General features: G+C 39.2%; 1 protein-coding gene across 3 annotated transcripts in view; it reads left to right on the forward strand.

Annotated features, from left to right (window-relative positions):
- Nucleotides 1-27897, forward strand: part of Pip4k2a (phosphatidylinositol-5-phosphate 4-kinase type 2 alpha) — a 156715-nt gene that overhangs the window by 108013 nt on the left and 20805 nt on the right. For 2 of the 3 annotated variants that reach the window (XM_078023324.1, XM_005325767.4), the window contains exons 4-6: nt 2508-2660; nt 18280-18426; nt 22981-23019. In XM_078023324.1, the coding sequence (XP_077879450.1) occupies nt 2508-2660; nt 18280-18426; nt 22981-23019 (339 nt within the window). The remainder of the gene's footprint in view (nt 1-2507; nt 2661-18279; nt 18427-22980; nt 23020-27897) is intronic. The other variant, XM_040276734.2, reaches the window with a different exon arrangement.

A 27897-nucleotide genomic window follows, 5' to 3' on the forward strand; every position in this document is an offset into this window, starting at 1 on the left:
AATTGAAAGCAAAGAATTTGGGAGGAGTCAACATTATTAAACGTTTACTTAATGAATACAGTTGGGAGGAATCAACATTATTAAACGTTTACTTAATGAATACAGTTGGGAGGAATCAACATTATTAAACGTTTACTTAATGAATACAGTGAATATCATGAATTTACAAAGTTCCTCATTTTAACCAAACCAGAGTTGGAGAGAATATAATGGGAAAGGCATTAATGCAGACAAGTGTCATTATAACACCTGGAATACACTACACTCTGCTCCTTATGTGCTAGATGAGACACTATCACAATTCAGTAGACCCTTGTATCTCACATGTGGTCCATAGACCACCACAATCAGCATTGTCAACTTCTTAAAATGCCCCACCCTAACCTCTCGGATCAGAATCTGCATTTTAGTGTGGTCCCAGATGATTCAGTTGCTCATTGAACTTTATTGAAAAGCACTAGTGATACTGATTTCCATTTTATTCTCCCCGCTTGGCCCATGAGAGAACATTTTACTTTCTTATCTAAGATGTACAAAAAGATGAGCTATAAGACAGGTGCTGCAGTAATTCCATCTTGGCTAAATACAGTTATCCCTTACTATTCCCCACCCCCATAAAAAATTATTTTACATGAATTGTCAGTTTTACAAAGTTTATGGTCTGTTCCACCTGGCTTTCATGAAAGTTGATCATTCCAGCTTTTATTTTATGCCTGAAGATAATTTAAAGTCTTACAATTCCTGAAGTTCTTGTTTTATTTGCAATAGATGCCCCTTTGCAAATTGGTGTTTTGGATGAGAAAGTAAAACAATTAAAAAAGAGCAACCATTGGAGAGGTTTGGGGAAACTCACACTTAAATCTCCAAAAGAGGATATTCACTTTGATTTTCTTCCTTGTTATTGTAAGTAGGAAATACAAAGGGAAAATTTTTAAGACCAAAAATAATGTTCCTGTGAGTATAGTCATTTTCATCCTGAAAACCCTTTTCCTCATTCTCAATGAATTTCAGTAGTCTTAAGAATGATTTAACACTCTCAAATCCTGCTGGTTAAAGTCATTGGGAGTTACACTGATTTTTTTTTTTTCATCTTAAGTTTTCTAATGAGCTAAGGAAAGCAGATTTGGTTAGTTGACATTCTCCGTTCTGTACTTTGGCAGGTGTATCTGCCTGCACTTGGATCTGAGGTGGGCTGTCTTAGAATGTAACAGACCGCTGTGGCAGTGCCAGGACACATCCCAAGGATTGAGAATGAGCTCATGAGAATTGAGAGTGCCCCCTTCAATCCTAGGGCCTCCATGAGCTTCTGGGCCACTGTAATTTGGTTCTCCCTTAGGTAGCTGGACACTGCTGGATTTCATTTAGAAAGGATAAGGAGTCTTGAATATACAAGATAGCAAGGAACACTTTCATTGAAATCTATAGGGCAGAGATGCTTCCTTCCTTTCAAGGGTGTCGTGTTCCCTGAATTAGACAACGTTGGTTCACTGGCCTTTGAATGCCCACTTTTAGAGAAGAAGTTGCCTTTGAATCCCACACGTAGTTCAATGAGGCCCAGCACAAGAACACAGTTAGCAGCAATGAAGGATGGACTTCCTCAAGTGCCAGAGTTTGCTACTTCCACTAATCTAATGACCAATGTCAGAAAGATGGGGAAAGGTGGAGAAGCTCTGCAAAAGAGGAGACATGAATGGAATTGCTTATAGGAGAAGAGGTAGATGTCCCTAGCTAGTGTCAACAGCACAAATGAGACACCATAATGAAATAATGCCAGGAGAGTCCTACTCAGAGGCCTTCCCTGTTTACCCTCCAGGGGATCAGTAGTGCTCAGAAACATCAGGAGAGGGGTGGGTAGAGGATGGACCCATCTGGAATCTTCTGAGAAGCTCTTATAGAATAAGAGGTTCCTTCCTCCTTTATAGGCAGCATAGTTTACTAGTTGAGAACTTGATCTCTGAGCCAGCCACATGAGAACTGGAATTCTAGCTCTTCCCTTATTAGCTGTGTGACCTTTGCCCTGTTATTAAACCTGTCTTGTCCCACTTCCTTACTTACCAAAGGATGGTGATAATGATACTGCTGCAAATGAATCTTATCAGAATGAGGAGAAGTGCCCGGTGCAAAATGCTGGTACACACTCGTCATGTAAGGGAATGCTTGGTGTCTGTGAAATTTTCTTTCATAACTGGAACCTAATCTTATCCAGAAGAAAAATTTGAGCTCATGTCTAATTCTGAAAAGAACAGCAAAGTGAATAAAATAACTGTGACCTTAATTCTAGATATCAGCCTGCTCTGAGAATATTGGAATCGTAGTACTTGCCCAAGCTGTTTCCATTTCATTTGAAAGACTTGCAGTTTGAGTTACCATGAATATAAAATAGTGTCAGCCTGCTTGTCAACTTTTTCCAAGCACAAATGTTGCTATCACAACAAATTTCTTGGGTATCAGAAATCCCCACCTCTAACCAATTTTCTTCCCTCTTCCCCCTTACCCTAACCGGGAAGAATTCCTTGACCAGAAGTGCACCCCTTCCTAATGACTCCCAGGCACGCAGCGGGGCTCGTTTTCACACTTCCTACGACAAAAGATATGTCATCAAGACCATTACCAGTGAAGATGTGGCCGAGATGCACAACATCCTGAAGAAATACCACCAGGTAATTTTTCTTTATCTGTATTTTTTGTTGTTGTTTTGTTTTCTTTTTTTCTTTCTCTTTTTTTTAAAGAGAGAGAGAATTTTTTTAATATTTATTTTTTAGTTTTTGGCGGACACATCATCTTTGTTTGTATGTGGTGCTGAGGATCGGACCCAGGCCGCACGCATGCCAGGCAAGCGCGCTACCTCTTGAGCCACATCCCCAGCCCTCTTTATCTGTATTTGAATCTCTGAGAAGGTTAACATCCATGACCATGTGTCATCAAGGCCAAAGGTCTCAATATGTAGTTAGGAAATGATGAGACATGTTTGACTTAAAAATCTCCTGTCACCCATTGTTGTAAAGGGAATGTGGCCAGATTCCTGACAGTTTACGTTTAAGACTGCGTATGTTATAGAGGTCATTATGTATATAATACTTTTCCTAAATACCTTCTGTATGATCACTTCAGTGATCACCACTGGTCTTGAAATCATTCTGCTTAAGATTTGGAAACTTTCCAGAAGATTTTACCTGTGACAGAAGTTAAATGTTGACTTCAGAGTTTTTAATCCACCTACATCTCCAAGTCTCATCTTGCTCCCACTTTTCCTTCCTGTCAGAGTTCTAGAAAATGCACCGAATAGCCCCATTCTGCTGTGGAGGAAATTCTCCAATTGTAGGTGTATTGGTTTACGTCTTGTCCCTTTTCATTCCTAAGCATTATCCCTTTGTAATTGCCCTTCAGATTGAAACTACCAGACCATTTTGGGTTCAGATCTTAGCCCTATCACTTACTGACTGATTTCTGGACTTTGAGACTGAGTTTCTTTATTTATACAATAAGGATATTAACACCTAACTGCAGAGTCCTGAAAAGTAAATGGGAAGTATATACCAAGTACTTAGCACAGTATCTGTGACACAGTAGGAGCTGAGCATATGGTGGATGTGGTGGCAGCCGCACTGTTATCAAGATAATGTCTATTGTATAACAATAATTCATCTTGAGAAATTGTAGTCTTATGGCATGAATATGACCATTGCTGCAACATTATAGGAATCATTCTTAGATGGTTAGAACTGGTATTTGAAACACACAGAACACACACACACACACACACACACACACACACATACACACACACCGTCTGACCTAGTTGTCTCCTTTGTCTGAAATAACAAAACACCATAAACTGGGTGGACTAAGCAGTAAAAATTTATTTCTCAGTTCTGGAGGCTGGAAACTTGAGATAAGGGTTCCTGCATAGTCGGGTTCTGGCAAGGCCCTCTTCCTGGCATGTAGATGACTGCCTTCTTTTGGTATCCTCACATGGGAGGAAGAACAGAAAGCAAAAGCTCTCTGCTACCTCCTCCAATGAGGGCACTAATTCCATCACAAGGACTCTACCTTCATAACCTAATTACCTCTCAATGGTGATTTGGGTTTCAACATAATGAATTTGGGAGGATACAAATATTCAGTCTATAGCAGAGTCCAAATTCTCCTCAGAGGTAAAGATTGTCTTTCACAGAGAATATTCAAAATAAAGTGCTTCAAGCCCTGCCTGCATTAGGATAATGCTCAAAGACTTTAAACCATCACAATTATTAAGTATCAGCTTCTCAGAATATCTACTTTGAAGGCAGCATTTATTTGTATTTGTGTCTGTTTAAAAGTATTACTTTGGGTCATGCTTCATGTTCAAATACTACACATTATTTCTTGGCAGTGCTATTCTTCCAGTCTTTGCAAATGTGATCAGTGGCATTTTGCTTGCGCTGAAGTCTATAACAATCTTTGAACGACGTTCTGTTTCTGTAAACTTGGTACCGCCTCTGATTTATTTTCTTAAAAGCATTAGTCAGTCTCTAAATTCATTTAACATCTCACATGTCTTTTATAGCATCTATTGCCTTTGAAATTTGTTCTGCCAGGCTCAGGCTATTGCCTATGACAAAGGGAATTTAAAGTGCTCAGAGAGTACCTACCAGAGGGAAGACACCAAGGCACTGGCTTCTGAATGAATTAAATTGCAGGTTGCTGCTTTTAACTCTTCACTGTTCATTTTTCATATTCAGGTTCCCCGCTCTTGAATTTGATGCATACTCACACATTCTTTTTATACTTCCTTTCAGTTGGCTCCCAACATTCAAAGCAAAGAAATATCTCATGACTCATGAGAACATATTATTCTGACAAGTGGCTGTGACACCATTCTAATAAAATGTGACACACAATTCAGGTAGCCACTTCTTGATGACAACTTTTGAGTTCACAGTCTTTTGATGTTACAGAAATCACAGTTTGAAATGTTTTCTCTGGGGTACTTACTATGACCTAACACTACAGATTAGACATACCCCCAGTGTCACAAAACACATTGGGACCAGTCTGTTGGCACACTGCAGGAGCTATAAAGTGCTAAAGACTTCTTTTTGTACCACTTCTACAAAATTGTTGTTTTGGGTATTTTTTTTTAACTCAGAAAAGTTCATTTAGCCCATATCTATTTTTTGCCTTCTTAAAAATAGAATATTTTAAATATTATTGGAAGGGCCATGATGATTGAGAATGATTATTGTTATACAATTTACTTAAAGGACAATAAGTTGAAATCAGGAGACATAGATTCTACCTTGTTATGAACCTGTTGTGTCAGCAATCTCTGAACTGAGTTTTCCTGTCTACATTTCATTCCTTTACCTGTTTTATTCAGGTATTTACTTCAGAAAAGATGTGAAGTAGCCTTCAAGAAAGTTTGAAACACAAGATAGAATAAATGAGGGAGAAAAGGGAAAATAGAATGCAGGAAGGAACAAGTTGGAGCCTGGAAGAGTCTTAGTAGCATGTCTGCTACTCTGAGGGCCACTAATTTGAGCCAAGCTTCCTAGCAGCCAAAGTAGAAAGAGCAACCTGAGTTAGCTGCACTCTGTTGCTAAGGAGAAATACAACTATTTTTGATATAAAATCCAATAGGATTGTCTCCAGGGAGTTCCCCAGAGAAAACACAGGATATCCGATCCTATGAACAACATCCTTTCCACAAGCTGCGAAACACAAAAATGTTATAGATCTTTTTAAAAAATAATCATCAGTCTGGGCTGCTAAAACCACAGTGACATGTCATTTCTATTTAGTGAACACAGCTCTGCAGAGAGGTGGGGAAACAATGCTCACTGGCCACCTGACCCTCCATCAGACTGGCTTCCATGGAATATTCTTCAATTGCCCTTCTCAAAACCACTTCCAGGCAAGGTTTTGATAAATAGTGCATGGTGGGAAGCTCAGTCTCCATGCCCTTATGTGATTCCGTGTGCCCAAACACAGACCTCCCATCTGGAGTCCTCGGAGGTCCTTTCAAGCTTTGTCATTCTCTCATTCTGTTCTGAGATGCTCAGAGACATTTGAGGTGTAACTATTAGACCTTTATTCTTACTTAAAGTAGGTCTAAACTGCTTCTGTCCTGTGCTTCAGTGGTGACTGTCAATTCTTCTATTTCAAAATTTTTGCTTTTTGTTACTTTTGCTTTATAATTAGCTGTGCTTCTCAGGTCTCAGCATCCTCAGCCATGTGTTCCCCACAGAGTCTAGAGGGCTGCCCCAGGACATGCCCCAGCAAGCAATTAAGTCTTTTCAAATTGTATAGCAATAGAGGAGATGGGCTCTGGAGAGGGCCTCTCCTGTGGAGCATATTAGATGGACTTTCTGGCAGCTTTGGTTGCTCCATAGCCATTTCCTCGCCTTTTCTTTTCCTTTGATGTTTTTTGTTTTAGTGAAATAACATTTACAGTTGCAGCTATATTCTGGAGGGTTAAAACTACCACAAAACCAACATCTGGAGAGGTTGCTTGTTATTCAACTAAATTCTTTTGGGATTAATTTTCTGACAAATAACCCTTACCACAGTGTAGTGTGGCAGGTAGTATGGAACAGAGACTGGGAAACATCACATCCCAGTTTTGCCCTGACCGATGATGCAACCTTGGGCAACCTTTTGGCTTCAGCTTCTTAGTCTAAAAATTTGGATCTTAGTACTCCTTTGTTTGGGTATTGTGCTTCTTAGGTGAATTCAGGCTTATGGATTTGTACTTATGCTTAGAACTTCTTATTTATATAAGAAGTGCTATAGAATTGATTGAATAAGATAATTAAATGCCGTTCTTGTGTTCCACTTCTTATATCCCAATGCTGAAATGATCCCAATGTCAGTCATTAACTCTTTCAATCCACTAGAGGGCCTGTTTCTGGCAGAGCCCAGCACTGATGTAGGTTTATGAAAATTTGAACTATAAGGAGTTAGGATTTTCTCGAAGGTTTCAGGCTCTTGCCCTATTCTTTATTTGATGCCCAAATTCTACCCTGATTCCACTCTGTGCTAAGAATGGACAGCATCATCTCTCAGACCACTAGTAAATTCATATTATGTATTGCACACTTCATAAATCTCTTTCATTTAATTCTTTCTTGAATTAGGAATATAATGTTTTGGTTTAAATATCCTTTTTTTTCAAATTTCTGCTTGACTACAACAAACTCAGATCTTAGACATGATGATTAACAACTAATTAGCTAAACACATCAGAAGAACATTAAAAAAAATAGTCAGGAATCTTATTTCTCCTAAGTTGACTGATTTCCCCCCACCCCCACCACACACACACCTGAACTATTGGCTATTATATAGCTTCAGCTTAAATTAAATTAAAAGGTAATGATGTTCTGGCCTTTTAGCTAAAATCTAGTATAAAATTCAGAGACACTGTCAATAAAATTTTAGAACTTTTACAGGACTTACAGTATAACTTTTGGAAAGTTACAAGGTAGTGTGATCAAGGAAGAACTTACAAAAATAGCATTAAAAATAATTATTTTAAGCTTCTGAAATGTAGAGTTTAAACAAGAATGGGAAGTTATGATCCACGTATGTATAATATGTCAAAATACATTCTACTGTCATGTAATGCTAAAAAGAACAAATTTAAAAAACTACAAAAAACAAATATAGGGTTTAAATTTGTTTTTTATTTCAAAGTGACTGAATCAATAAATTGATGAAATTAATAAAACAAGTTCAAATCTGTCCTTAAGTTAGTGCCTTAACTTTCAGAAGAAGATTTTAGTGTGAACATAACTTCCTTAGAGCACCTTTGTTTATCCTCCCCTGAGGGACAGTGGCATTGGTATTATTATTTGAAGGATGAAGTATAAGTAGAATAAAACTGAGACACTAAAAGCAAAAGAATAAGGTGGGTGGTTCCGAAAGAGAAAAGGTAATGGGTTACATTAGTGCTTCTCAGGCTTTGACTGTGACAGACCTGAGAATCCTGTGGAAACTCAAGTTCTGACTCAATGCCCCAGGACAGGTCAGTACCTGCGATTTGAAACAGAACCTTCTGAGCTCTCTCCTGAGTCTGCCCTTGGACTTTCTTGTTTGTTTTTGTTTTTGTGTTTTGTTTTAGAGACAGATAACTTGCTACGTTGTCCAGGCTGGCCTCAAACTCCTATACGCAAGCAATCCTCCCACTTCAGTCTCCCAAATAACTGGGATTATAGATGTGCACCACCACTGCCCTGGTCTTTGTCTTTTCATTCACTCTCTGGAGGAATGGCCAGTTGGAATTTGAAAAGTACTTTAAGATTCTGCATCCTATAAGTACCAAAGCACTATGAGACCTGAGCTCCCACCAGACCTTCTGCTGCCAGAAAAAGCTGTGACACTTTTCTTGCTTTCTCCTGGAAATCTCAGGAAGGTGTTTGTCATCATGGAGTTTCTTCTGCTCTCAGAACATGTGTAGTCCTCTGGTCTCAGCATTCTCAGCCGTTTGGTCCCCCAGCATCTAGAGGGCTGCCCAGGACACTCCCCAGCAAGCTTTCCTATAGCAGTTTTTCTCCAGTTTCTAGAAATTTCATAGTTCTTTTCTCTTTAAACATTATCTCTGTCCTGTATTTTCTTTTCCAATCTCTCTGGGAGCTATATATTTAATATTCTCACTGTGGCCTTGCAGTCTTTAATTTTAATTGTTCTTTTTACCATTTTCCATCCTGCTCACTTCTAGGCAAGTTTCTCTGCTGTATCATCCATTTCCTAAGCAGCAGAGTTTTGTATTTACATTGTTTTAATCTATTATCTCACCTGCCCGATGATTTTTTTTTTATTTCAACAAGTATCTTTCTAATCCCAGAAGTATTCCTAGAAAATTTTTCCAAATCTGCCAGTTCATTACTGGGGATTTTTGTTTGTTTGTTTTGTTTTAATATGCTTGTCTCTGAAACTGCATCTTAAAAAAAAAAAAAAAAGTGCTGGGGATTAAACCCAGGGCCCAAATGAGCTAAGCAAGAATTCTATCACGGATGAAATATCTTGGCTCCATCTCCAGCCAAGATATTTCATCCTTTAAAACATTTTTGTGCAAAACTGCTCAAAATCTGTTTCTGGTGGTCTTAACCTCTGCAACTCCTGGTTTCTGAAATTTGCTGGATCTCTTGTCTGCTGACGCTCATACAGTGACCTGCCAAACCATATGCACAACCAAACTTTAGGGGCAGCATTTGATCATGGATCAATGCCTATGCAAGGCAGAGGAAAGAAGTAAGATTGGGGAAAGGGAAAAGTCACAGTGCCATAATGTCCTGATGGAGCCTCAGCCATGCTGGTGGGCACTGTGGAGTGTGAGATCCAGAAGGAGCTGCACCTGTGGGCCATCTACAGCTAGGTGGCAAGGCATCTCTATAGAGATCTAATTATCACTTCTCCCTGGACCACGCTTGCTTTGCTGAGCTCATTGCTTATCCTTATCTCTGGAAGGCCTTGGAAGGTCTCAGAGCCTGATTAAGGGGAGCTGTTTCCCCAGAGAGTTTTGTCTCTGCAGAGAAAGGTGCTCCCCATTCAGGACCCAACCAGCCCCCTTCACCTCCTCACTGAGGATTTCTGTGATGGGTTCTATCCAGCACTTCCTGGCTGCTGCCAACTCTGCATTGCACACTATCTGGGACCCTGAACTCTCCACCTGCTCTTGGGCACACCTGCTCCAATGTCCACCTCCTCCCCACCTTGGTCCCAGGCTATGTTACTCAGGACACAGCTCTGGAATATTTGAGGGCTGAGGGGACAGATCTGGAACCCTCCCGGCTTTGATAGCAGCTAAACTTCCTGTTAGGCATTCCCCATTAGTTGTGATGCTCAAGCAGCCATTCTGCTTCTCAATTATAGTAAATTCCATCTGTGCTCATGATAAAGTACTTTGTGATATGTTTTACGAAGTTATTTCATTCTTGATGCTATTTATAGATCTTTATTGTAGCATGGAACAAATGGAATTAAGAGCAGCACTTGCATTTGCACATATTCTTTCTATCTTAGTGCTAAGAATCACTGTAAGCACCACAGAAGAATGTTTGTTCCTTTTAAGCCTGGTTTTTCTGAAGCTTAAGAAAAGCAGTAGAGTTTTGTATTTACATTTGCTTAAATGAAGTCATCTTTATGTTCTTCTTTGAATTCAGAACTATTCAAAGCCAGTATTCTTATCAGTATTTTATTAACTGATACTTATAGACCATGTCTCAAAACATACCAAAGCAGGAATTCAGGGAGTTTGGATTATTTATTTCTTTGGTCATTCTAAAACAAAGCAATCAGATTGGCTTGAGTCCTTCCTCCTCCGCCGCCCCCCCACCACCCGCCTCCTCCCTCCCCCTGCCTTCCTTTCTTTCTCCTATCTTCACCTCACTCTTTCTCTCTGTTGTTGGGGTGGCCTGTAAACATAGCCAGAGGCACAATAAGGATTACAGATAATTTAACCTTTCAAAAACATTAAGTGAAACAAGACTTTACATTGAAGTATTAATTTGAAGCTATATTAAATTGTCACTTCAAGCCTCTAAAAAAAAAATGAGTGAAACGTGATAATAACAGCAATTTCCGAAAGCCAGAGCCCAGGTTCACACTATCACGCGGAGATATAAATATTTATCTGTTGGAGCACATCACTTAGAACCCTCTCTGCTGAAGCCTTCAGTCAGCTGTGAATCTTTTAATGGCATTTCATTTTGCATGAGAAGAGCAACAAATCAGGGATTCATAATACTTGTTATTCTCAGTGACTGCCTAAGAGCAAAGAGAACTGAGATCTTGTGGCTGTTAACATTTTATGTTTTTGAAAGTCTGCTTCCATGATGTCAATTTATCAGTGCATCACAGTTGTAACAAGCCCACAGTTATACCAGAAAAAGTTCTAAGGAAACCAAGGAAGAAAGAAATTTTGCCTCTATTGATGATACCATAACATCACTTATAAATGCATTTTTTAAAAGAAGACAGAAAACAGTAATAGCTGTTAATGTTGAAACCAGCATTTACAGACCAAACATAACCAGCAAATGTAAGTTTCTAAGAACACTCTTAGAAAAAAACAGAAGCCCCTGCATGATAAATAACTGAAAGAGGTGACATGATGTGCCCTGCTATGAAAATAAAAGGGTGAACAATGCATAATAAAAACAATTTTTAAAACACAAACATAGCTAATGCAATGAATTTAATGTGGAAAATATGGAAGCTGACCCCAAAAACAATTGTGATTGATTGATTGATTGATTTGACTGCATATAAACAGTATAATAAGAATAGACGATAATCAAGTTCACTTTTTAAAATTTGGAACTAAATATTCAGCATCTATTCAGAGGAAAGCTTAGTGTTATTGTTGCATTATAAGCATCTGAAAGTCACTGCTACAGGCCAGATGCGGTGGCTCACGCCTGTAATCCCAACAGTTTGAGAGGTTTAGGCAAGGAGGATCGCAAGTTCCAAGTCAGCCTCAACAACTTAGTGAAGCTCTAAGCAATTTAGTGAGACCCTGCCTCAAAATAAAAAAGTAAAAGGGGCTGGGGATGTGGCTCAGTGGTTAAGTACCTGGGTTCAATCCCTGGTACCAAAAAAAAAAAAAAAAAAAGTTTGAAAGTTATCACTACAGATTCCAGAAAGGGGCTTCTTTGATGTTGGAAAAGAACTTTGCTATAAGAGACCTAGGGAGCATTGTACCACAGAAAGCAATGTGTGGGGTGGAGGAAAGCCGGATCTGAGGAGCCACTGACAGGAGCGCTCTTGAATATTACACAGATGTGCCTGTCCTTTCCCTGGAGAATAATCTCTAGTCTAATGTGTGCTCCTAATTTCAGGCCACACATGTGATACAATGGCCAGTGTTGCTAAATGTTGGTCCAACAGGAGCCTAATCTCCTTTGATGGTACCTGTTGAGCCTATAAATTGAAACGTTGGTACAACAGGTATCAAACCCCATTTTGATTATGCCTTTTTGCCAGTGGAGAAGGAGTACCTGGTAGCTACAAGAAGACAGTGGTTGAACATGGAAGAAATATTTGTACTTTTCTTAAAAAGTAATCTTGAGGATTAAATAGTTACTTTTCCATTCTTACAATATACAAATTAATCTTGCAGAAGGGAGAAAGCAGCCATCCTTAGATTGTCTTGTAATTGAATCAGTAATGTTAAAAGGAAGTGGATAGATGCTGAGAATATTTTTAACTTATGAAAAAATGTTCATGCTAAATAATAGATTATTAAAAGCGTAACATTATGGTGCCCCCAGTGCAGCCTTATTATTTTTGAAGCACTTATTGTCAAGTTATTTTGTTAATTTGTTTGTGATGTTTAAGTTCTTAAAGGGAACAGTCTCAGTTGTGAGCCTAAAAGTATCAGAAGGTGGAAATAATGTTTTTATGTTTCTTGTCTATGTACAAAATATTACCTTACTTGATACACAGATACATCAACATATGCAACATTATTCATTTTTGGAAGGTATTTTATGGAGATTCCTTAAAACTTAGAGTTTGCATCATGCATTTAAAATAAAACCATTTCTCAGAGATCATTTTAGGATCCCATTTGGTGCTCTTGGAAGTCTCCCTCCCTCCCTTCCTGCCTGCCTTCCTTCTTTCTTCCCAACTCCATTACCCCCTAGACCCCCAGGTCTTGCTCACGTTATTCTTCTTTTTCCTGCTTAAGCCATCCGCAGTCCCTGTGTCCTTCTCTTCCTGTTCTTAGAGAGGGGCATCTTAAAAACAGCATGTTTCTCCCCTGTTCAAATGGAGGACCCCCTAAGTACCACATCTAAGCAGTATTAAAACAGAAGACCCCTTCTCCTCTGCAGGGGTGAAAATAGGAAGGAATCAAGGGCAGGGAGCAGACAGTCTTGGATTGCTGTGATCCTGCAGTCTAAAGAGGTCATTATTTATCAGTTTTATAAGTTCACACATTCTTTGGGAAGTTGGGACAATTTTAAGTGTGGATTCTATAGAAACCATTGAGCATCATTCTTTGGTCTTATTTAGCAATAAATTGTATCAGGAATTCTATGATTCATCTCTCCCTCCTTCCCTTAAATTTGTATTCCTCATGTGTGGCTTTATGGTGCAGAGAGTGCTGAAACACCCAGCAGTGCAGTTTCTCCAGACAGTAAAAGCTCTAGAACATCCGCATTCCTTTCCAAGTTTACCCCTAGGTTAACCATGCAACAGTGGTTTTTATAAGATTAACATCCTTAAAGAATTATTTTGTGATACCTTCCTTTTCTCCTTTTATGATTGCCATATGCCTTTAACTACCCCCATCCCCCACATTTTTCTCATATCATATTCTTCATTTATCATAGCCATCAAGCATCATGATAAAAACTCCTGAGCTTGTCTTTCATCACAAATCACGTTGGATTTTCTTCTGTTTTCAAATTCCAGAATCTTCACATTTACAACAGAGGTGAAAGTCATGGTATTAATTATGAACATAGTGGAGAATGTAGGCATCTGTAAGAAAAGTCTTAGGTTACTTTTTATATTAGTTCCATTCATTTCTTTGTCTAAGTCATTTATTAAGTACCCTTACATGCTACGTCCCACCCACTAAGCATAGGACATCTTACATTGAATAAAATTGACACAGTGTTACCTTTATGAAACTTATAATTGGCATGGAAACCTCATTAAACTAATTTAATTCTGTGAGTGTGAAATTCAATAGAAAGATTGTTGACTGGATATGATAAGCTTGGGAGGTACTAATAGAAATGCCTGTAACAGTATAGAATGGGATGAGAGAGCCTGCCGAGGTTGAGGCCCTGAGGAAATCCCACATTTCATGGGCACATAGAGGAGGCAGAATTGACCCACAGGTCAGAAAGGGGTTGAAAGAATGAAAGGAAGAAAACCAGGAGAACAACATGGTATCTCAGAAGCCAAGGAAGAACGTCAGTCAGGAAAGATCCTAAACAACAGGGTCACTTGCTCAGAGAAACACTGAGAAGCATCTATACCGATATTTGACCATTTGAGCGTCGCTGATGATCTTAGTGAGAGTAGTCACACTGAAGAGGAGGAGGGCACAATTCAGGAAGCAGTGTGTTCCAGAATGGATGGGAGATAAGGAAGAACCAAAGTGTAGACAGATCTTACAACAAGTTGTGAGAGAGAGAAAGTGACACCATAGATGAAGAGATGTGAGGTTAAAGAAAAGATTTTGTTTACTTTTATTTTTATTATAAAAATTTTCAAACATTCAGAAAATTGGTAGCTTATACCCATCATCAAGGATTTAACAACTGACATTTTACCATGTTCACATTATTTTGGTTTTATGCTGAATTATTTCAAAGTAAATGGCAAACACTATTCCCTCTATGAATACTTTAATATGCTTCTCTGAAATATATCTTATCACACTAACAACATAGACAGTTAATTCCTGATATCACCAGATACCCAGCGAGTAGAGTTTTCACATGTCCCCAGCTATTCTCACAAGGCCTGTCCAGTCACTGCCAGACAGTTCTTCGTGTCACTGAATCTCTAGTTGGGGAGTGTTTTGATTTTTGTACTTGTTTTATGCTGAGAAGCTACCAGTGGAGGGACACAGGTTGAGGCTCCTGGGCTGGGAGTGGATGGTGTCTGAAAACCCAATGAGGTAGATCCCAGGATGAGCACAGAGACTGGTCCAGGATGAGCACAGAGACTGGTCGTTGGGAAGGAGCTCCACCATCACCCCTCCCACTAGAGCATGAGGTGGGCTGTGGAGCCACCCTACAGCTGCTGGGAGATTTGGCAACAGGAAACCAAGAATGTAAACTTCTGGGTGTAAATTTTATTCCCACCACTAAAGGATAAGGTACATAGGGATGAGAACCAAGTCTGTTCCCCGCTGTATGGTTGGCACCACTCAGTGCTAGGCATTTAATGGATGTTTAATAAGCATTTTTAATATGAATTTATGAATGGATATTAAGAGCTGGGGGGTTAAGGTTTGAGGAAAACATTAAAAGTTTGAATTACAAATAATATTTCCATACTACTTTTAATGCTTCAGGCTCTGTTCTAAGAATTTTGTAATCAATTTAGTTATCACAGAGACACTATGCATTAAGTACTATTCTTACCCCTATTTTCCAGATGGAGAGAGGTTGAATAACTCTTACCCAAGTTCACAAAGCTAGTGATTGGTATTGAGGGCCCAGCTAAAGCCATGAGCATGAATTTACAATCTCCCTGGTTTGGGGATCACCTCTAGCACTCTCTACGTGCAGGAATCCTTGTAGATATGCCCACTTGTGTTAGGAGTTTGTGTGTGGCATCTCCATAGTCAGCAGGTGCAAATTTAACAGACTTTTTTCATTAACTCCTGCACATAGCAGCATGTCATGATGAAGTACAGTGGACCCCAACCCTGGCTTCACAGCCCCAGCTCACTCTTCCTTTACTAAAAGGCAGCAGTGAATCCTTTTCCTATCATCCCCACACACAAATACAGTGAATGGGTAGAATTTTCTGTTCCACAAAATTTTGACCTTTCAGTGCTCTCTAAACTTTTAACACCTACTACATCTTGGCAGCGTTGAATTCTAATAGGAGGCTTTGATATGATCTATGGCTTTGTACATGTGTATACACTCAGGAGTTTGAAGTTCATTTAATCTATATTTTTCAAGATGTTCACCAAAGAGCCCCACAGGTAAGCCACATCTTTGAGAACAAGTACACGTTGACACGTTGATGGAGTAGATGAAATCTGATCTGATTTTTCATTGTAGAAATGTATCTAATTGTAAAGGTAGAAAAGTTATAGAATGTAATCTGTATGGGGTGTTTTTCCCTTAAAAAAAAAATTGTCCATGATGTCCTGTATAACACTGGAAGGACTGCTTTAATGTATTCAGCATGATCATGGTTAGCATCCACTGTGAGCCAGGCATTCTGAGACTCTGCAGAAGTTTTAATCAAAGAGACATTCTCCACTGGCAGGACTTCTTACTGGTTGTCCAGGATGAGAATTCTATGAGCAGAACAGCATAAAGAGGAGTCGAGCAGCCAGTGCCCAGGGCAGTGGCATATCTTATGGGCCTGAAATAACTACCACACACACAAAGAAAAATACTTACCACAGAATCCCTCTCAGAGCATACCTCCAAGACAGGGCTGGGTTTGGAGCCAAAACTCCAAAATAGGAATAACATTAAAATTTCTTTCTTCTTCTCCTCCTCCTCCTCCTCCTCCCTCTTCCTCTTCCTCCTCTTCCTCCTCTTCTTCCTCTTCTTTTTTTTTTTTTTTGTATGAGGATTGATCCCAGGGGTGCTTATTTACCGAGTCACATCCACAGCCTGTTTTTATTTTGCATTTTAAGACAGGGTCTATCTAAGTTGCTGAGACTGACTTTGAACTTGTGATCCTTCTGTCTCAGCCTCCCAAGCTGCTGGGATTACAGGAATACACCCTGAGCCCAGATAAAATTTCTTAACAGTGTTATGAAGGAAAATTATTACCATTATCTGCAGCTGGAGGAAGACTTTATTTCAGTACACAGCTTTGCATGAGGTATTTTAACATACCGTTATTTGTCATTCCCACAGCCACCTTCAAGGTAGGATTATGGTACTTGTTTTCTGGGGAGGAAAAAAAATGAAACTACAGTGCAGAGTGATTTAGTTCCTTACCCAAGATGGCAACCTGAAGACATGCGTGCATGTCTCTCAAGTTTGCAAACCTTCCATCTTTTTACCTCACTTACACAGTAGAGATGCCAGCAATCTGTTAAGGCCCATTCGACCACCTTTCTCCAGGTGGGAAACAACAACCCTTTTTATTTTCTAGATCACATGTGAGACATTTTCTTCTCAGCCAAGCACTATCTCCCACCTGTTGTGCATTAGTAAAATGAAAGTGGATTTATTATGTTTTGAAAGGAAAGAAATAGAAAATGTTCTATTCATCTGATTTCAAATAACAAGCTAAGATGAAACTCGACTCAGAAAATACATCGAATTAAATATATAGCTCAATTATTGTCAGTAAGAAAAAGTGTGGTGCATAGCATGTTTAAAATTTGTCAAAACTCTGGGTGGCCAAAATTAAACCCAGATGCTGATGTTGTTCATCTTCAAAGATAAAAACTAAGGCTCTTTAATTCATAAGATAGTTAAATGTAACAGTATTTACCACTAAGAAGTTTGGTAGAACATCCTAATTATTTTTATTAAACGTTGATTGTAAAGGGAAAAAAAAGAAAATTTCAAGCCATATAATTTTTATAAAGGATCAAAATTACCCAAAATACATCCATTACCATTAGACAAGCATTCTTCTAGGCATTTCTGTATAAATATGCACAGTGCTTATGATGTGCACAATATAGGAATCATGGTATTCATGCTGTTTTTTATCCTGTAGATTTGACACACATGTCATGGATATAAAAGGGCTTTATGGGAATCTTCTTTTTTCCCCATTTTAAAGAAAGAAAAATGTAGCATTCCTTTGAAAACCAGTTAATAAAGAGCTACTTTCCAGGAGAAGTAGCTCCATCTTGTGGCCCTTTGGGGTATTATCATTAAAGACCTCCAGTCATGTTGTGTTTTTGCAACTCGTTTTTTTTTAGTGTGTGTGTGTGTGGTGCTGCACACCCATCCCATGTTTTGGCAACAGTGTCAGCCCTGGAGCTTGTCCAGTAGACAGGATGGAAACCACACAGGACCAGAGACTCCATCACTGTCTATGGAGCCAGTGTAAGCACCATGGTAGCCAGGGCCCCTTTACACCCCTGCTCTTGTGAGCAATTTAACTCTAAGCCTTAATGTCTTGGTGAGCAACAGAAAGCCTATGCTTCTAACACAAGGCTTTCTACAATTTCTTATGCTTCTAACACAAGGCTTTCTACAATTTCCTCTAATCTTGACGTCAGCACCATTAAAGAAACTGATCTTAGTGACCAACTCACTTTCCCTCCACCACATAAAGTCAGGACTTCTGAAGTGGAAACAGAGGCCCCAGGTAGAAGGGAATTTCAGAAAGGACCAATTGCTTGTGCTTATACCTTGCACCATCATATCAAAGTTTTTGACTTGACAAACTAGTTTAGAATGTTGTGAAAAAAATCTTTGCAGATAAAATTGAGTTTTCTAACCTGTGTCTGTATCTAATGGATGAGTAGTACAAATGAGATCATTTTCTGTAAATAGATATTTAATAGTTGCAGGTTTTTGCCTTGTATAAGCACCTGAGGCAGAAAATTTGTGTTTAACATCTAAATGAGCATCTTTTGATTGGAGATTTCCTTTTTCTTTCTCTCCTGCGCAGTACATAGTGGAATGTCACGGGATCACCCTTCTTCCCCAGTTCTTGGGCATGTACCGGCTTAATGTTGATGGAGTTGAAATATATGTGATTGTTACAAGAAATGTGTTCAGCCACCGTTTATCTGTATATAGGAAATATGACTTAAAGGTAAGATTGACTGTATTTTCATTAAATGACTCAAGCTTATTCATTCATGTAATAAATGTTGTATTTTATTATAACGAGTGTTTAGGAAGCACTCAGAGCTTAAAACTACCAGGAAATTAGCAGTGCACTCCTTTGGGTAAAACAATCAGTGCTTACTGACTTACCAAAAGACACTGTACATATTAGAGATGTTGTATCTCTTTACTCAACATCAGCCGCCTACTGGGCACTGTCGTAGGTGCTGGGAATAGCATGATGAACAAAACAAACCAAATCAGCCCTCAAGGAGGTGGCATTCTGGCAGGTAAAGGCAGACAGTAAGAATAATCAGTAAGCTACATAGTCTATTAGGAAAGTGGCAAGTGTTTAGATAGAAACAAAGAGGGGAAGGGATGTAGGTTTAAATAGGGCATCAAGGAAGATTTAGCTGACAGGATGACATTAAAGAGACTTGAAGATGAAGGGATGAGCTAAAGGAAGAACATTCTTGGCCATAATCTTTGAAGACTTTTCCCCCAAGATTTAGAGTGAGGAGGGCCGCAGGAAATTCAGAGAGTACAGTGATGTGTTCTGACTTCCAGAAACACTGACTCAGTGGGAGAATGCCCAAGTTAAAGACTGTCACTTTATGATCTGCCAATCCAGCTTGGGAGTCATTTTTATAAATAAAGTTTTATTGGAATGTTGACCTGCCCGTTGTTTCTGTATTATCTGTGGATATTTTTGCACTGAGATGGTGGAGTTGAGCAGTAATTATAAGGACCATTATAGACCACAAAGACTTGATTATCCTCTGACCCCTGGAAAAGTTTGCCTATCTCTGTTCTATAGCAGTTGGTACTCAAGATTTTTAGTCTTAGAATCCTTTCATGCTCATAAAAGAAGCCCCCCAAAAAGCCTTTCCTTTATGTAGATTGTGTCTATAGAGATTTATAGTATTAGAAGTTAATATGAGAAATATTTGTTTTATTTTATTTTAAATAATAAGACCATTACACATTAAATATTTTTATGAAAACAAAAGGAAAAACTTAATAAGTAGCATTACTTTACAATTTTTGTAAATCTCTATAATGTCTGAATTAATATGGAATATCATATCTGATTGTGCTATTAGTTTAATATGATGTTATTTGATTTCAGTAAAGGATGAAAATCTGACATTGCACAATAATGTAGTTGAGAAGGAAAAGGGTGTGTTTTAATGACTTTATCACATAATTGTAGATATCTTCTTTTATACTACATCAAAACTTGACTGTTGGTAAATTCTCAAAGTGTAGTTTCATTGTAGAATCTGATATCATATCATTGAATATTTTCTGCTCTTTATATTAAAATCCATTGGTCTGTTTATACACATAGGTAATTTTCTGCCCTATGTCATCAGGAACATATTTACTCCCTAAGTTATGTGGTTCTTCCAAATATTGGCACATTTCATTATTTTGTATCAAAAAAAGTCATATCAATATCATCACCAATCTCACTGGGAAAGTCTCATGTACTGGGAAGCTGGCAAACTCGAGGTAGATATCAGTTCTTCAAAATTCTGGTTTTCTCTTGAAAGCCCTTTTATCATTATCAACAAATTGTGAAATGAGAGCACATAGCTCCCCAGCACACACAGAATTCTAGCAGCTTTGTTCACATTTGAGCAAACATTTGCCAGTCTCAGAGCTAAACAAATACAGATTGTCAGTTTTTCTTTCAAGTAAAAATATTGTTTCATGAAAAAGGTAGCTAGTTCAGCTCATAACTGAAACCATCACAGAAATGGTTCTTGAGAAACATTATTTCTTTATAAACTAAAGTGCTTCATGCATTCTTCCGCACAGAATAGTGAAGGGATATACTCCATGGTCAAGATCTAATGCAATTAATTTTAGTGCTTCATGAAGGACATTCTTAAGGGATGAGGTTTGTTTTGTTGTTTTTAAATGAGCAATATATCTAGTGCCGCTCTGTGCTTGATTTGGGCTAAGCTGCTGGCAGTTTTGTCCACTGATGTTTTTGCATATTCGTATAAATATCAAGACAACAAAAAGACAAGTAATGTCTCAGTATTATAAAAGTACTCAGAATTACTAAAATCAGTTTCAACTCTACAGACTCCTATAAGAGACCCAGGTTCTCAGCCACACTGAGAAATGCTAGTCCTAGTGAAGGAAATCTAGGCTTATCTCCCAGACCCACTGGATCAGCCTATCACATACAGCCTTGCCCTGTCTTGCTTCCAAGTCTTAGCTCAAACCATTTTGTTTCCCTGGAATTGTCCCTTGGGAAATCCCAGCCACCCTCCAGGGCTCCTGCCCCACTGGCTGTTTCTTGAAGTCTTTGCAGAGCTGCTCAGCATATTCAGTCTGTGTGCTAATTTGACTGTCCCATGTCAGAAAGCCAGAGTGACCTCTAAAAGCACTTATGCTAGGGCTTTCTTTTTGTGTGATGCAAGGAATTGAACTCAGGGCTTTTCCCATGCTGGGCAAGTGCTAGCCACTAAGTTATACTCCCTGCCCCACACATGTGTGGGTTTTATGAGTTGGTAGCTGTATATAAGTTACTGAACCTTTATGAGTCTTAGTTTCTTCATCTGTTAAAACAGGGATGAGTTTACCTGTGTTTATGAGATTGTTGGGAGGATTAAATGAGGTACATATGTGTGCCATCCAGAGTAAGGCACAGCTGTTATCCCATCCATTTTGCTAGCATGTGAGCACCTTCAAGGTAGGCTGTTGTTGTTGTGGTTTTTTTGTTGTTGCAGTGCTGGGGATGAAACCCTGGGCTTCATACTTGCTATGCAAGCACTCTACCACTGAGCTGCATTTCCAGCCAATTCTATTTAATTTTGGGCCCCCAAAATGCCTAATTTGGGGCCTCCTACAAGTAGGCATCTAGTAAACATGTCTTGGTATAAGTTATAATTGTAGATTGGATATTATTTTTTAAATTTTGCCTTACATTTCATAATTTCATCTCCCTAAATAAATTCTGCACAGTAGAAAGTTACAAGTTCAAGGCCAGCCTGAGCAACTTAGTGAGACTCTGTGTCAAAACAAAATATAGAAAGGGCTGGAGATTAGCTTAATTGTAGAATACTTGTCTAGCATGCACAGCCTTGGGTTCAATTCCCAGTACTGCAAAATTAGCTAAATAGATTGTGTGCTCCTCTGACTGTCCCCAAGCACCAGTAGCATTTTCTGTGCTGCATTGGTAAGGTCTCTCACATCCACAGTGCTGGGGACACTGGGCATTAGGGGATGGACACTGATTCTGGGGGACTGCAGCTTGGTCTTGGCTTCCCTCCCGCCCCTTCAGCCCAAATGTCTTCATACGTGAATTTTAGGCCACTTGCATCCCTATCAACACCTGAGCTGCTCTGAGTGACAGAGCTGGGAGCTACTTTCATTTTGCCCAAATCAAATATAAGGTCCCTCAGTGGTTGGCTCACCTTAGTATTCCGAGGCAATAGCTGCAGTCTAGTTAACAAATAGTTTGACTGGCCTGTTGTAGCTCAGGTGTCTAGTGCAGGGTTAAGGGGGACCATCATTGATCTGTGATTCTTCTCCCACTTATTCAGCAAATGCCTGCTGTGGGTAAAACATCCCAATAGAGCACAAAGAATAAGTAATGATTGTTATGTTAACATATTTAGGAATATACTGGACCATTTGTGTCCCGGCTTCTCTTTTGATTTAAAATCTTCCACAAAAAAAGAAAGACAAGAAAAGGGAAGTTTCTCTGCTTGAACTGTACCCCCCCCCAAAGCCTCCCTGTTGGCATCTGGGGTGAATCTGGTCGTCTTGGACACCTAGAGCTCTGAGGAACAGTTTTGAAAACGTCTGCAGTAGACTAGACACTGCTGCGATCAAGGACTGTGTTTTCTTCCACTTTGTACCTTTCTGCTCAGCATAGGGCCTGGAACAAAAGAGGTACAAGTAAATGTGTGTCTTTGAAGGAATCTCCAAAGTAAAGGGATCAGTAAGTGCTCACAGGGGACTTGCTTAGGTGTGAGCAAGGAGAAACTGCCCCTCAGTAACTCTTAACACATGAGAGGAAACAGTGGGTGTTGTAGAGAAGGCAGTCCAAGGGTTAGGATGTGCCCTCATCCGGAAGATGTGATGCAGGGAAAAGGCACTTAATGCCCTGGCAGTCACCACAGCCAACTGATGACTGCCTTCCCCTTTGAAAATACTAAGACTAACTGATGTCTGACAATGAATGTAGTTTTAATCGAGTACTTAAGTTATTGCTCAAGTGATTGTCAGGTTTTCTGACTTCCACCAGATGGATATGAACCAGAGAAAGATGGACCAGGTAAGGACAACAGGGGTGGGATTGAAGAAGAGTGTTCAGTAGATAAGAACACCTACAGGGAGGCCCCAGATGAGGCTGAGAGCTTTGTTGGGGAAGGAAGAGGAGCTCACTTGGAAGGAGCCTTGGAGCAGAACAGCACTCAATGAATTCTCAGCTCTGCCCATGACCATTTTCATATTTCATATGTTTGAGACTTGATGCCTGGTGTATGCACATTTTTATTATTTCTTTGTGTTTCAGGGCTCTACAGTGGCTAGAGAAGCTAGCGACAAAGAAAAGGTAAGCCTTGTGCCGTTCTCAGTGTGTGCCTGGCCTTTGCTGGCTCCATCCCTCTAGTGTTAATTCTTTTTTTGCATCTTCCATCACTGTTTCTTCCCATTTCCTTCACATTTTTGAACTGAGGACTATTCTCCTTCATTTCCTTTCCTCAGATTATTGAATAATGAAATAGTTATTAGTTGTAAGTGTGATTGAAAAAAGCATTTCATGTGCTACAAGTGCTGAAAACCTAGTTAACTGAATAGTGAGCTTAAAAAGGATGGTATCTATGGCTCAGGATGCTCTCCTGCAGGTCCAGGAACCAGGTCCCCAAGGCCACTTTACCACTTACTACCTAGATGTGACTTTGAATAAGTTTCTTGACCTTTCTAAGTCTTTATTTTCTCACCTGTAAAGTGTTCGCTTGGAGGAGCTTCCAAAATCCTTTCCAATTAAGATAGGAAATAAGGCATGGTGTACACCTGTAATCCCAGCTACTCAGAAACCTGAGGCAGGAAGATCACAAGTTCAAGGCTAGCCTGGGAAACTTAGCAAAACCCTGTCTGGGGGTGGGGGCAGGAGGAAATTTTATATATATATACATATATGATTGCTTAAAAATTAGAAATAAAGAGAACATATTTTTTAAAATATTTTTCTGACTTGTGGTACAATAGGTAATATTTGAATCACATTTAGTTGATTAGACAAGATTAGAGGCATAGGCAACTTGAAGGGTCAGTTTGAATAAGAATTTGAATTTGAATTGAGAAATCGATTCCTATATGTAAATCTAAACTAACCCAAATCAACACATGCTTATATGAAAGGTATTACCGTTTCCTACCCTCCAGCTTCAGAAGTGCCTTTTCTTAACTATTCCATTTGAAAGATAGATTCAAGATTTTTGTTTAAACTTTCATTTTAAATTAAATTTTTAGCATATCATTCCATTTTGATTTAAATTTTATAAATTTGCTCATTTGCTTTCACTTATTCACTCAGAAGTGTTTGTGAATATCTTCATGATTAGTGTCCCAGCTTCAGAGGCTTAAATATTTGGCCACCCAGATATATCCATCAGGGGGCATTGCCAGTAAGTAGGAAATAGTGGTATCCCGTGAACTATGATAGAGAGCTTAGTGGGTAGCAAGACCATCTGACTCAGGCTGGGCAGGGACTTCCCAAATGTGGTGATGTTTAGGAACCTGATAAATAAGGAAGAGTGAGCCAGAGGACGAGGTGAGGAAGAGCAGCAGGTGCTGAGGCCCAGTGGGTACTTCATATTAGCTGGAGAAAGAGATAAGCCCACCCGGAAAAGAGGGCCAGTTGGAGAGACTGATGGGGTGCCCCCAAGAAGATGGGGCCTGAGCTGGTATGGTGTACATGTGTATAATACAGAGAAATTTGGGAGAAGGATCAACAGAACTCAGAGATGGAATACAGGTGGTGACTAGGACCTGGAAATTCCAAGAGGGAGGGGAATTCAGGATGACCCCTGCGTTTCTGGGTTGGACAGTGAGTAGCGATTCTTTGCACTCACTGAAATCCGGCATAGCAGAAAGGATGGTCAGCAAAGAGAGGAATACGTGAAGTCACCCATCAAGAATGTGTAGAGTAGAAGAGAAGCATATATAGTCCAGCCCAGAAGAACATCACCATATAAGGGGAAGTCCAAGAAGAGTCCTGCAAAAGGACAGCCAGAGACAGGAAATGAGCATTCTGGATCATTTGCACAAATAATTCTTGAGTATCTGATGTGCAAGCATTTTGACAAATATTATAGGAAATGCTTCAGGAACAAGAAAGATGGGACAGTCCCCACCCTTATGAAACTTGCACTCTAGTAATGTCCAAGAAACTAGAGGAAGAGAACTTTCTAGAATTGGATATTGGATGCTTTTGTAAGGCCAGGTAAGATAAGCACTGAGAGTTATCCCCTGCATTTATGAAGAGGGAAATTTCTGGGGATCTGGTTGCGGGAGATGGGTGGGAGCAGAAGCCAGATTCCAGTGCATGAAGAGGTGAGGAAGAGAAAAGGAAATGGGTTCTCCTTTAACCATTTGTGTTCTTAATGTGCTTTAGTGGGGTGTGTATTTTTACATTTCAACCCCAGTGCAAGTCACCTTGAAGACAATGGCTTTAGCCCTAAGAAGCAGCAATGATGCCTGCCAACTTCCAAGCTGCTCTAAGTGTGTCAAGTGCCAAACACTTAAGCAACCTCTGAGAAACTCAGCAGTTTAATATCATTGGGATTTTCTCTTAGAGAAAATCTCTGATTGTAAGAGCCACACATATCTTTGACATCCTAATCCCATGCCAACCTAAGTGAGAACTGTGGACACACTGATGATCCTATTCCACATCAGTTGCTCTGTTTTTTTCTTTATCCCCAAGTCCCTTAAGACTACTATGAGCAGCATCAGTTTCCTCTGTTGGTTTTGATTTCTTCAGGTTCAATCCACAGGGCCGGATCTGCTCCAATGATAACCAGTGCCAAGAAAAGACAGTTGCAGCTAATGGTATGATGGCTGCTAAAGGCTAAATCACAACACATGAGCTCGTAGGAGGGAAAGCCACAACTATGTGATACCTTATAGCTGTGAGATTTCCCCAGAAGAAGAAGGTGCAGTTCCCTATGTCCCTCTCCAGTGTTCTGCCCACAGGTCTCTCTGCTTTTTAGAACTCTGTGTTATTAACCACAGTTCCACTACCCTGAACCAAAAAAAGTTCAGCCCCTTGCCTAGTGCAGATTTCTGTGGAAAGAAATAAGAATATAGAATTTGTTTGAGCAGAAATATTTTCTAAGGACTCTGCTAGGCTGCTTTATGAATGTGTGATCGTCTTTCCTCTCAATATCTTCTTTGGAGGTAGCCTTAGAGAAAGGGCAAACCCAAGAGGGTTTCAGATCAGGGTCCAGCTTTCACCTTACCTAGGGTGGTCCCCAGGCAGCCTCACACAGCTCATGGCAAATGCAGAAACCCTGCCTTGATCTGGGATTTTTTTTTTTTAATGTTAGTTTCAGTGTATTGAGAATTGTAGATGTGAGCAATATCAACAGATATTTTTTGATAAAAGCTATATGCCCCAGACTATTTTGAATCATACATGAATTTGGTCATGTCCGACCACCAGATGAGAAGGCTTGCAATTATTAATTCCTTTGAGTGCCAGAGTGACTTCACAGATAGTTTCAGTAACTTGTCCCAGGTCCCACAGGTAGGATCCCCAGTGCTCTAGCACCAGAGCCCATATTTCTAACCACTGTACCATTCTGTCTTCTAAATATTTAGGAGTGTTTCTTTCCCACCTCCTCTCTCTGTGTCTTCTTTCTTTTAAGGATATATCAAAAACTCATGTTAATTCCATTAGCCTTGAAAATGAATGAGGAAAACTTCACTACATTGACAGAAACATTTTGAGAGAGTTATATACATGCTACAAGAGATCATCCTGGGTCTTTTTTTTAAAGTAGTAAAATAAGTCATTTAGTATCATACTATGTTGGCAAAACAACTCTTTTGAGAAGTTTGAATGTTTTTGTACATATTTTCAAATGTGCATTTTTGGACACAGAGCTTTCTCCCTGTATCTTACACTATGTAAACATTTGAATTGTCCACACTGTTGACCTGAGAAAGAATCCAGTGCTCCGTACCTCTTTGGGAGCTTAGGTTTTTGATAACTCTTCTTCCCCAAAAGGCAGAGGCTCCACAAGGCCACCTCATCTGTCATTGTACATTACAGATGCTCACTAGAAGGGTAGAGGAGCAATATAAGTATGGAAAGTAAAAGTAATGCAATTAATAATCCACGGTAGGAGTGGGCCCTGGCAGCAGAGCATCTCCTCGCTTACAGCAGAAACATTTTGTTAAACTATAATAGATTACATAAAATTCATTAGTGGAGCTGATCTCTTAAAAAAAAAAAAAAAACCTTTGGATTTTTAAGCTCTGAAAAAAATTTTTTGCTCACCTTTTCTGCCAACTTTCATGTTTTCTTTTATAATCAGCTAATATTTTTTACTCTTTCCAAAAAAAACCATAAAATTCTTTTGTCTTCACAAATAAAATCATAATGCTATCGAAACAATCACTGCTATCTTTGGTTTGAAATATTTGGAAGGCTAAAAATATTTATTTTCTGCATCTTTTTTAGAAATGAAAGCAAGTGATTTGCAAGAAAATTATTCTCATTGCTATCGTTGTGCAATGATGTTCTCTTCAAATGATGGTTACAGTGCAAAGAACGATTTTTCATAGAGAATCTCCATTGACATGGCTTAATTAGTAATCTCAATTCTTCTTAGGTTTTCTTTCATTGGAATCATTATAACTGTTTTAATTTCCCATACTTTTCACTTGTTGATGACAAGTTTTGAAACTGTCATTTCAAATATTTAGTGATATAGGTGCAGACAAGTCCCATCCGTTGGATTTCAGCTTGACACATAATTAGTGTGATTTGCATTAGCATAATAATGAAGATGGAACAGAAGGAAATAAAGAAGTTATATTCTAACAATAATGGGATCACTTTCATGGCAACAAGTATCAGAACATGCATGTACTGATGTCTGGAATTTTTTTTAAAAAAGAGCAGAACACTACTTTTTTTTTTTTTTAACCACTGTCAAATTCTGACAGCTGCTATGACTTGTTTTATTCCTTAATTCTTTCCTTTTTAATGGAAGGGCATCTTCCATTCATGGCTCCAGCAGTTTCGCCTCCTCTAAATGAGACAGAGAAATGCGAATCTCCCTGGTGGTCGATCTTTTCACAGCTGCGCTGCAATTCCAGTGTGACATCAAATTAGTAATTATAGCTGAGCGGACTGCTTTTTACAAATGACAGTCTTAGCATGCTGCCAGCTAGCAAGCTACTCAGCAGGGAATCCGGG

This window comes from Ictidomys tridecemlineatus, chromosome 10 (genome assembly GCF_052094955.1).
Source record: "Ictidomys tridecemlineatus isolate mIctTri1 chromosome 10, mIctTri1.hap1, whole genome shotgun sequence".
In the NCBI taxonomy this organism is placed as follows: Eukaryota; Metazoa; Chordata; class Mammalia; order Rodentia; family Sciuridae; genus Ictidomys; species Ictidomys tridecemlineatus.